This window comes from Papaver somniferum, chromosome 7 (assembly GCF_003573695.1).
Source record: "Papaver somniferum cultivar HN1 chromosome 7, ASM357369v1, whole genome shotgun sequence".
Taxonomy (NCBI): domain Eukaryota; kingdom Viridiplantae; phylum Streptophyta; class Magnoliopsida; order Ranunculales; family Papaveraceae; genus Papaver; species Papaver somniferum.
The window spans coordinates 21,334,191-21,346,155 of NC_039364.1; the positions used below are offsets into that span (position 1 = coordinate 21,334,191).

Consider the following 11,965-nt stretch of genomic DNA (forward strand, 5'->3'; position numbering starts at 1 on the left):
TTTGCACAAATTTCCAGGTTTATACATTGCTTCACAGTTATAGCACAATCCTTTCACTCCCCTACTTTTATTTGCTCTTGAGTTAATATCTTGATTGGTGGTATGGGCGGGGTAGATTTTGATGGGGTAGTAGCTCAAGATTTTGGAGTGAATGGAGTGCACCTGGAGCTACTTGAGGAAGTATTAATGGTTTTATGGGGATACTTTGAAGTGGAGTATGTTCCAATGGAGGCGAAAGAGTTAGTAAAGCATCTATTGAATGGTTTGGCAGATTTAGTTTGTAAACTACATTTCTGCTCTTGTACTCTAGCCAGTGACAAGGCTGGTAATAGGTTAGTAGGATCGAACATTGTTACAGAGTTTGTAACTTCATCTTTGAGACCACTAATAAAACTCTGAATAAAGTATTCTTCAGAGAGCTTCAAATTGCTCAAAATATTCCTCCACTGTAGTGACTTGATCTAATTTTTAAAAGCACCAACAAAATTATCATCAATGAAATTCTCGAGTCTAGCGCATAGTTCTTCAGATAAATCCTTCCATGTCAAAATAACTTTACCAACTTAAAAACCCGAAACCACTTAACTTCTTTGCCGTCTAGGTGAACAGATGCTATACTTACCTTCCGAAAATCATCAATCTGGTTGAGTTGGAAATCTCTTTCAGGTTTCTGGATATAACCTTTAGGATTTTCACCATCAAAACCAAGGAATCAAGTTTTAGAACTATTGATTGAGGATGAAACTCTCGACCACTTGCAGGAGAAATAAAAAGATTTTCACCACTAACTAAACCTGAAAAACCTTCACAGTATTATCAGATTTGGTTGTTCCACCTGGATTTACAAATCTTTGGTTGGAAAAACGACTGTGTGAAGTCAGAATCACAACTAATTCAGCCAATTAAACGCGGGTCTTCCTTGGGAATCATTGTAGAAGATAAGACATTCAGTTTTTCTTCTAATTCATCCAGTTTTGACTATTGTTGTTTGGATTTTGACTACATCCTTCACTATTGGTTTACCAGATCCCCCCATGATGATTACGAAGAAACCACTATGATGCCAAATGTACTGTAGTTAATACAATTAATATCAAAATTGTGAAGAAACAAAGAAAAAAATGAAGAAAAGATAGATTATCTGGTTCAAAGAACAACGCAGCCTTTCGTGAAATTTCATTAATGATTTTCGATAAACTCTCATATGGCCTTTTTACACATTCATAATAACGAAAGCAAATACCTAGAGTCGACCATCAATTACAAGACACGTGGCGACATCTCATACTTTCACCCGGAGAACAATAAAATGAATTGAAAACCATAAAATATTAAAGGCAACCACTAATACAACTAGTACTCATTTATTCTAAACTAAGGGCACCCCGAGTACATGACAAAATCAAACTCTTTTGTAAATTTTAAAGTTTTAGGTTTTATTTTAGCCAGTAGACATGAAATTCTGTTATGACAAGAAATATCTTAGCCTTTTGTAATCAAAACGCTATCAAAAACACCTCGACAGGGAATAACCTAATATATTATGAACAAGTTGTATAACCAAAACCCTAATAGCCATGCAACTCATTTTGGTTCATAATCTATCATGGATCAAAGATTTATATAATGAATGAGGTCCATATAAACATCTTTTTGTTGGGAGAAAAATGAAACAAAAAACTTTAACTCCATGAAAATATAACAACAAAGCGTCATCAAAACATGTTTTAGCGATCAATGAAACACATGATTTATATGAGCGGATACCAAGACTAGCAGGGGTAGCATTCTTTATACAACAAGCAAAACATAACTGTCTAATCACTCAAATGATACCCCAGTCAGTGTAGGTGTCCGCCCATATACGCCAGGATAATGAATTGTATGGTGAATCCGGTGAACTCTAGTCCCTAATTACTACCCTTTATATTCGCGACCCTTCAAATTCTACATGAAAAGAAGAAGTCCAAGATACCGTGATGGACCAGACCCTATTCTATCAAAATATAACAACATAGAATCATCGAATTATGTCTTGGCGATTTTTAAAATGCATGATTTATATGTGCGGATACCAAGGCTAACATGGGTATCATTCCATATAATACAAATTAAAACGTAACCGATCATAACCGTCAGATTACTCATTAAAACACATGATTTATATGGGTGGATACCAAAACTAACAGGGATACCATTTCATATGCTACAAATCTTTTCTCTCTCCCCTTTTCTCTCTGAACCAAAGAAGGAAAAAAACTACTTTCTTCAAAAGTTAGATCCTTGATCCTTCCGGTTTCAGTTTGGTTTTTCAGATCTACTGGACGGATCGAGTTTGTTTCCTTGTATATATATTTATCTTTCAATAAAAGAAATTGTTTCTAAACTGTTTTTTGGTTTTCTAATCGGTCTGATGGTTTCACAATACTATCAGGACTTGTTTTCTTATCCTATTATTAGGTTTTTTTTTGGTGGATTTGAATTTGCATTGTTATCAAGCATGTTATGGATGAAAACGATCTATTTCACCAGATATGGAGATCGTTTGTGAAGAAATTATTTTGGACATATTAATTCCTTTTTATGGAAGCATTTGATATACTTGATGATCAAGAAACAAAATGGTTTGAAACCATTATAGGGACATCCAATTCTTCAACGGACTGCAGAAAATTAGTACGATTTTCTTATTGTCCTGTTTATTGATGTAATTGGTCAATGTAATCCTTCAAACCTCAATTTGGATGAGGTTGTCAGAATAGATAAAATTTAGGGCTCTTCAAAGCTCCAGTTTCCATAAAAAAAAAATAAATACTACAAATAAAATGTAACCAATCATAACCGTCCGATTACTCAGATAGTACGTCTGTGGGTCTAGGTATACGCGCCCATATACACCAGTAGTAAAATCATGTAGGGTAAATCCAAGATAGGAGGTGAATCCTACTCCCCAAGTACCCCCTCAAATTCGCGGCCCTTCAACTTTCTTCCATAAAAAGAAGAAGTCCGATACCGTGATGGACCGGACCCTATTCCATCTAACCTAAAACCCCATATAACAAGAAACCTCGCCTCAAAATCTTGTTTCACTTTATCAAGAAGTTAGAGACGAGAAAAAAAAATTGGGGGAAGAAGAAAATTTAATGGAGACCCGATCGAAAAAACAAGAAAATTTGTTGGAGAAGTTTTTGATCAAGAACTGCAACAAGAAAAGGAAATTCAAGGAAACAAAACAATATGGATTTCATACGTTTGGTGAACCAGGTTACCCTAGTGATTTCACTGGTACATTTCGTCAGAATATCAGAAAATTCATCAAGAAATGTGGTGAAGAAGAAGGTGTTGATATCGAAGGTTGGCCGACTTGGTGCACACTTCTTGTTCATGAAAAGATGAAGGACGATGATGACGGTCGCGTTATGGTTCCTCTTTATACAATTGAAGAAAGGGTTAAACATTCGAAGAAACCGTTTTGTGATCAATGTCGGAGTTCTGGTAAGAATCTCCCTTCTCTTTGATTTGCAGTTTCAATTTGAGTTATATGTTTACAATTGAATTTCTGCTTGAATTAAGATTCAGAGGTTTAGATTTTAGGTTTTTTATTCTTCTTGATTTTGAATATCTGTTTGAATCGTACAGTTTTTGATTTGTTATTTTGGGTAGATGATTATATATCTCTGTATGTTTGATTCAATTCAATTGCATTGAATTCAAGATGAATTGAATTCAAGATTAGGTTAAACTGTGTTCTTGATTTGTTCAATTTTGTTAATTAGGTTGGGGTCATCACTTTGTATCAAAAAGAAGGTATCATCTGATAATTCCAGTTCAAGATGAATGGCATAAATTCCCTAATATAAGCCTGTTTGATCAAACTCATCTCTTACATGGATTGATTCATTGTAATGGATTTGGACATCTTCTGAGTATCAATGGATTTGAAGGAGGGTCTAAGTTTTTGTCTGGACAAGAAATCATGGATTTCTGGGATCGAATTTGTACTGCTCTCAAAGTTCGGTATGATCTCTATCTTTTATATTCTTGTTTTTTCTTTTAAAGAAATGCCCCTTTGTGTTTCAAATGAGTAAAATTCTGGGGTTCTCTGATTTGCAGGAAAATTTCTGTTGAGGATGTATCTAAGAAAGGATCAATGGATCTCAGGCTTCTTTATGGTGTTGCTGATGGGCGCACATGGTTTGGAAGATGGGGATACAAATTCTGTCGTGGAAGTTTTAATGTCACTAAAAACAGTTACGATACAGCAATTCGCATGTTAAGTTGGTTGAATCTCGATAAGATTATCAAAGATTCTGGTAATAAAGATGTGGAGAAGATTATCGGAACCTATAGAGAATTGAGTGATACCAAGTTGATTACCATGAAAGATCTCCTTCGTTTCATGTTATTTGCCTGTAAAGCTTTGTCAGGAGACTCAAAACCTCATTCTGTTATCAAACCCATTACTGGATCACTTCAAGAAAGCCTGCCATTCCAGGATGTCAGCAGCAAACACGGCAACAGAAAGAACAAGGATAATGACAGCAAGAGCAGGGAGAACTATAGCAACAGCAGTAACAAAATCAGTACTAAAAAAATCTGCTCTTGCAGTATGTCTGTCTCTTTTGCTGAAGAAATGCCTAGTAGATGGCCTGCCAAAAGATTAGAATATGCTGCAGGAGTAATTATGGGTGCCCTTAGAGAAAAGGATTCTGGAATGTCTCGTCAAGAAGTAAGAGATGCAGCAAGAGTTCATATTGGTGATACAGGGTTACTAGACTTTGTTCTGAAATCTAGCGACAATTTGATTGTTGGCGACTACTTTGTTAGCCGATCCAGAAATTCAAAAACTCATACATATGAGTTCAAGTCTTGCAAGTGTAGAAACTTAATTTCTTTTGCTGCAGAAGAGGCTACTAGTAACTGGTCTGCAAGAAAATTAGAAGATGCTGCAGAAATAATTGTGAATGCCCTAAAAAGGAAGAGATCTAGAATGTCCCGTGAGGAACTAAAAGAAGCAGCAAGGTCTCATATTGGTGATACAGGGTTACTAGACTATGTTCTGAAATCTATCAACAATGTGATTGTTGGTGAATACGTTGTTCGCCGAGTCACAAATCCAAGTACTAAAAAATTTGAGTTCGAGATTCATGAACTCCATGGTGAAGATGTATGTAAACCGCCGGAAAGTACTTCATCTGGTCCAGTTGCACCGGAAAGTACTTCATCTGGTCCAGTTGCAGTCACAAATCCAAAGACTAAAAAAATTGAGTTCCCGCTTGCTGATACTACTAGCACTGCGACTTCTGCTGCTCATATTACTTGTACCACTCCTGGTTTAGACCTCTACAATGATGTTTTGTATCTCTTTAGGGAAGTACTTCTTCAAGGGTATGATGAGAAGATTATAACTGATTTGAGTAGTCGTCAATTGTCGGCTCGGGCAGTTTTAGGTGGTAAGCATTTTGTCAAGGAATGGCCATTGAGTGATGAAGACGATAACTTTCTGAGCTTTGTATGTCGACTCAAACCGAGTTTGTTTGAGGATGGACAGAAATATGAGTTAAGTCGGTCATTTTCACCACCAGGTGAGTTGGTGGTAGTGCCTCTTTGTACAACTATTGGTGAGTTGAAGAAGGAAATTCAGTGGGCATTTAGGGATACATACTGTTTGTTGGAAACTTTTGATGTGACTGAAATAGAAGGGGATGAAGGGTTGGATGAAGGTGAAGTTGTTTCCTTTGCTGGTGATATTTGGGTGTCGGGTAATGGACTGGGTGAAGGGAGTGATCGGTTGAAGTATGAGGGTGGCACTGATAGTTGGACTATTGATTGTAGTTGTGGAGCTAAAGATGTTGGCGGGGAGAGGATGGTAACTTGCAGTATTTGTGAGGTAGGGAAGCATACTAGGTGCAGTGACATCGATAATGCTGAAGCAGTGCCGTGGTTGTATGTCTGTGCTGATTGTAATGCTGCAGTTGAGCTTTTTAAACTACTGCAAGGAACCTGAGTATGCCTGAATAAGGTTATAGTGGTGGGTACTAATTGTGTGCCATGAGTTTCCAGTTTAGTATGAAGCTTTGAGTGGGATAAAACTAAAATTGTATAGAGATATCCACTTTTTAGGATATACACAGATTCACTCGGTTTGTTTAGCAATTCTTTCTTATTTAAAATGATTTAAAATGAACAATAATGAGTGGGTACATTGGTGAATGTTAAGAGTTTGGTTCTTGATAAAGTAGTAAAATAATAAATAAATTTTGGTTGAATTGCTATATTTTTAGTTTGTATACCCCCCCCCCCTCTCCACCACCAAATTTTGGGGAGTAAGAAGATAAGGTTCACATGAAAAGTATGAACAACGCTTTTATAGTCTAAGGAATATCTTTTGGAGAGAAAGTCGTGTGTTCAAGGAGAGTTTGTGTAAAGCTTATTCTTTAATATCATCATTTACATGATAGAGTTTTTTTTTTTTTTTTGTAGGATCAGAATCTCGCAACAATTATGTCTCGGCGAAATTATCAATGGTATTGCACATTAGCGTCGCAGAACAATTTCAGAAACGACGTCAGTAAGAATCATGAGAAAGATGTGATAGTCTTGCGAAAATTAGAGAGCTTGCGAAATTAACATTTGTAAGGTTGCGAATATCGCAAACCATACCCGAAAATAAAGGACAGATTAGCTGTCATCCACTATGTATTTCCTTATAAATAGTCTTTCGAGTTGTAAGAGGGAGAGATCTTTTTTGAGAGAAGAAACAAGTAAATAGGAGAGAGAAAGTTGAGAGCAGAGATCATTCTTGATTTCTTTATTTTCCTTGTAAGAACATTTAGAAATTAATCAATAAAATTAAGAGTGAAAACCTAAAAATGAGTTGATCAATAATGAAATTAAATGAGGGGTGTATTGTAGGATTTCCTGCAACTACATAATGGCGGTAGAAACAGGGAGGAGTTGATGATTATTCTAGAAAAAAAACTAAAGATTGATATTGAGATTTGTGAAAATTTAAAGTAATTGATTAAGAATTTTTCATAATTTCTTGAAATACTGTTAGCATTGAAGAAATGGCTAGAAGAAGAAATACATCCGAACAACCGACTACTATTAGAAGAAGCAAAAGAATTGCTGGAAGAGAAAGAAGTGAAATGAGAGAATCTACTAGAATGAGAAATAACAGAGAAAATCTAATTCAATTGCCAATTCAACAAACACTAGTTCAAGAGAGGAATATAGATTATGACAGAGTGAGCGTACACACTTGGCGATCAAATTCAGCAGAAGAAATAGAAGAAGAGCAACAAAATAGAAATTACAGACAGGAAGAGAGAAATCAAGAAGCAGATGAAGGAATAATTCATGGACGTGAGGAAATTGGAGCATTAGAAACATTGAGACGAAGAATACATGAAGAAAGAAGAGCGGAGGCAGAAGAACGTGCGAATTTAACAAGGCAAAATCACGAATTAAGGATGGATAATATCAGATTGCAGAATAGAAGATCGAGAAGTATTAAAAAATCATATTCCAGGTCGACTAGAAGAGAAATGAGGCACAATTCACCCACGATCAATATTGGAAACAATATTCAAGAAGAAATGTCAAATCCTAATGAAGAATATCGCGAAAATAGAGAAAGAACTGATGATCGTTACATTCCACAAAATGAAACTTTTGATGATGGGAAAATTGGAGGAAATCAAGAGAACGGGCAAAATCAGAGACAGAATAACCAGGTTGGCGAAGGAAATCAAGAGGAAGGAAGAAGAATTTTACATGTAAGAGAAACTCAAAGAGATCAACAGACAATTGAAGAAGAAATTGAAAGACATAATGCTGAACAAGCACGTTTAATCTGCGAACGTGAAAGATTGAGAGCGGAAATGGAAGAACAAGAGTTTCAGGAGACAATTCGCCAAAACAATCATGACAATCGGGAAAGAAGGCGTATTCAAAACCGGAATAACGATAATCTCAATGAAGAGTATGACAGAGTAAAGAGAATGGCTGAAAGACAGTGAATTGAATTGATAGAAATGAACAAAATTATGGAGGGGAAAATGAATGACATCATCATTTGCGAATTCAGGATAGGGATGAGGAAGAGAATCGCAGAACAAGGAGAGGTGAGGATAATGAAGAAGAGATACAAAATTTCACAAGAAAAGATAGACTTGAACACAGAACAAGAGAAGCAAAATTAAAGAGACCAATGGGTCAAGATTCAGGAGTAAATAAATAAATCTTGAAAGAATTAGAAGAAATGAGGGGAATGCTAAATAACAGAGGAGCAGTAGGTAGAAGACAATTGGATGAAGCAATAGAAGAAGCTGCGAAAACTCCATTTACAAGGGAAGTACAATTAGGAGGAATACCACCGAAATGCAATTTGCCTGCATTAACCAGCATTTTCGATGGAACAACTTGTGCAATTCAACACATTAAAGCTTATGCGAGGTGTATGTTACAATGGGAAAATCATGATGCGGTGTTGTGCAAATATTTTGCATCCAGCTTAATAGGAGAAGCATTAAAATGGTTTGAAGGTTTGCCAAAGAATACAATAACCTCATTCAATCATTTGCAGTCTACATTCTTGGGGGCATATATAAGTAACAATTCCTCACAACCTGGTATAGAAGATGTGTTTGGATTAAAGCAAAGGATTGGCGAAAGTTTGAAACATTTGACTAAAAGATGGAGAACTATGTGTAGCGAAATGGCTGGCCGTGTAGATGAGAGATATCTCATATTACCATTTATCAATGCTATGTTTGCAACAAACCTGTTGTATATCCAAATTTTCAGAGTCAAAAATACGATTACAATGACTGAATTGCGAGAACTTCAAGAAGAATACATTGCTATAGAGGAAAGACAAAATGAAATTGAATCATATCCAGTTGCGAACACCAGCTCACAAACAGCGAATGCAAGCTTATTTCCCAAGCTAATAAATACAGTGGCGAATACTTCACAAGTACAACAAGAAAAGGTGACAGGTAACAATCAGCAGAAGTTGGTAGCTATGGGGAGTCGAGATCAAGAAGAGTATGAAAGAGAAATAAATTTCTACATTCATGGAGGAAATAACAAGATTCAAAGACTCGATCAACCGCAAGAAACTTATGGAGGTCAAAGACCAAACTTTAATAGAGGGCAAGGAGGTCACAAGGTAGTATGGGAAGAAATCAAGATGCCACCTCTAAATGCAAGTGTGGAGAAGATATGGGAAGCTATAATCTTGATGGAGAATATACCAACACCATGGACTATGGGAACATAACCACCTCCAAATCACAGAAGTCATGAATTTTGTTCTTATCATCATTTTCATGGACATACCACAAACGACTGCAGAAATGTAAAGAGAATTATCTTGAGAATTATAGATCAAGGAAAACTAAACGACTTTCTGGTAGGGCATCCACAACCTCAACCATTACCACCACCGCCAGAACATCACAAAGTGAATACGATGAAAAAGAAAGAAACATTCTTCATAGAAGTTGGTGCAAAAGCAAAAAATCTATTATGTCACTCTATCGTACATTCATATAAGACGATTGAAGATTTTCATGATAATGTTTTGAGTAGAGTGTTCGCAAGAGATAATAATGGAAGAGAAATTATGAATATTGCAAAAATCTCGCGGTTAGAGGAATGGCAGAAACAGATCATTTCTTTTACCGCAGAAGAAATTCCCGAAGGAGAAGAGGTGCATGACAATCCATTGGTAATAAAATTAGAAATTAATCCAAAACCGAAGGAAGATGAGGATGATGAAGCTGAAGATTCATGGGCAATCAATAGAATTCTAGTCGATACTGGAAGCTCTGTGAACATCTTATTTTATCATACTTATAAAACCATGGGTGGAAGAGATGATGATCTTATACCATTAACATATAAGATTTATGGTTTTAATGGTACTGCTAACAAGCCTAAAGGGGAGGTTACTATGCAAATTCCATTGAAGGGAATATCTTCTAAAATCTCATTCTGTGTCGTTGATGTAGAATCACCCTACAATGCGTTAATTGGTCGACCTTGGCTACATGGGATTCTAGGTGTAGCTTCAACTTTCCACCAATGCATCAAATTTCCTCACCCCAATGGTGTAGGAATCATAAAGGGAGATTGGGTAGAAGGAAAGAGATGTTACGAAACTGAGATAGAGTCTTGCGAAGGAAGAGCAAACAAGAAGGAAAACTGGCGACACAAAATCAAAGACGTACAAAGAAGTGAGAGGTTGATGATGGATACAATTGAAAGAAAGGACAAGAGATGTTATGAAATTAATATTAGCTTAGAATAAAAAGGATGAACATACTACTACCAAGGAAGCAATAGCAGAGAATAATAAATAAGCAGAGGATGGAAAAAGTAATAAAAACAAGAAATGTATGAATGATTAAGTTGTTGCGATAATCTCGCAATAAGTAAAATTCTCAAAAATACATTTGATTGAACAACGAAATCGAGATTGCGAAATTCAGATACAATATAATGATTTGCGAAACTTTCGCAGAGATAATGAATTTTACAGAAAATAATCAGAGAAGAATGACAAAAGAGAAAGAGGCGAACCTTTATGGCGTACACACTAGTTCGCGAATACAATTTCGTAAGAGGAAAATCTAAGACCTAAAGTACGACATATAAGGGGGTACCTGTTACATGGCTCAGGGGAAGGCTACACCGCCACCGAAACCTGAGTCATGGAGATTTGGGGTCAATAAAACCCATCCGGGAGAGGCACCTTGGATTCTCAGCTTAAGCATATGACTTGGGTTGAGCGACTAAGGTAATAAGGACTCTCCCAAGGAGTACAGATCTGATCAAGGCGCCGAGGTACACGGTTTAGTCAAGAGTGCCGGGGGCGTTTGAAGCGTCCTTGCCATTCTTGACAAGTCTTGGATCATACTGCACTCGGCCCGAAGAAAACCCCACTTAGGGTGCAGTCTCATAACCATAAACCCTATAGGTAAAATGGATAAGAGGCTGCGAAAACAACTGGTTGTTGTTAAGACTGGATGGGAGGAGCTAACCTTGTATGGTAGAAGTACGCCTCCTTGAAGGGGCAACCAGGGAGGAGATAAGGGCGGCACCCTCCATTAGGGAGCTGATAAGTGTCTTAAGACGCAAATGTCATGAGGCTTTTTATTCGCAAGGATATTAAGGCTTGTCATATTTGTGCAACAATCCTGAAGAGGCAATAATACAAAAGAAAAGGATAAGACGAGATCAATAGGTTTTCGCATGAAAGTGCGAAGACGTCCTGCGATTTCGTCGCAAGACGACAATGTCATGGGGCTTTATTTTCGCAAGAATATTTAGGCCTGTCATATTGTCGCAACATTCCTGAAGAGGCCATAATACAAAGAAAAAGTTAAGGCAAGATCAATGGGTTTTTGCATAAAAGTGCAAGGACGTCCTGCGATTTTGTCGCAATGACAAGGGGTGGCATAATAAGACCTTTAATTAGGAAGGCAAAATAAGACCACAGGAATGAGATTTTGAAAAGAAACAAAATTCACTTCGCAAAAAGTTGCGAAATTATACAATAAGAAATTTTTTATGAAACCTCTCATTTGGGTTCAAATAACTGAGGCAAGTATGGGAATGTATGAAATTAGAAAATGTTATTTGTCTCCATATGAGAGATTTACTCAAAAATTTAAGAATTAATGATTATATTGATTAATTGTATTGCAAATAAGAATTGTTTTAATTTATGCAGGTCAAAATGAAAGAAATGCAAATAAACAGAAAGAGGAAATAAATATACAAGTATTACAAAGAATCAAAGAAACAAGTAAAGACTATTTCTTGGTTATTCCTTCATTATCTTCAACAGACTTGTTTCCTTCTTCATCTGCGTCAGAATCCTCATCACCATCAGAACTTCCACCACTATCAGATTCTTCATCGTCAGCTTCACTATCAGAGATAATCAAAC

At 36.5% G+C, this 11,965-nt stretch overlaps 1 protein-coding gene across 1 annotated transcript; it reads left to right on the forward strand.

Annotated features, from left to right (window-relative positions):
• The first annotated feature begins 3,037 nt into the window (after positions 1-3,037).
• LOC113296657 (PHD finger protein MALE MEIOCYTE DEATH 1-like) lies at positions 3,038-6,292 on the forward strand. The gene is made up of 3 exons (XM_026544964.1): positions 3,038-3,495; positions 3,777-4,017; positions 4,114-6,292. The coding sequence occupies exons 1-3, from the start codon at positions 3,144-3,146 to the stop codon at positions 6,005-6,007; spliced, it is 2,487 nt and encodes an 828-aa protein (XP_026400749.1). The 5' UTR covers positions 3,038-3,143; the 3' UTR covers positions 6,008-6,292.
• Positions 6,293-11,965: the final 5,673 nt, after the last annotated feature.

Bases quoted from the DNA above. Each gene is read 5' to 3' on its own strand.
- LOC113296657 (XM_026544964.1), top strand. From the start codon at position 3,144: ATGGAGACCCGATCGAAAAAACAAGAAAATTTGTTGGAGAAGTTTTTG. The intron at 3,496-3,776 runs GTAAGAATCTCC...TTTGTTAATTAG, and splicing joins TGATCAATGTCGGAGTTCTG to GTTGGGGTCATCACTTTGTA. The intron at 4,018-4,113 runs GTATGATCTCTA...TCTGATTTGCAG, and splicing joins TGTACTGCTCTCAAAGTTCG to GAAAATTTCTGTTGAGGATG.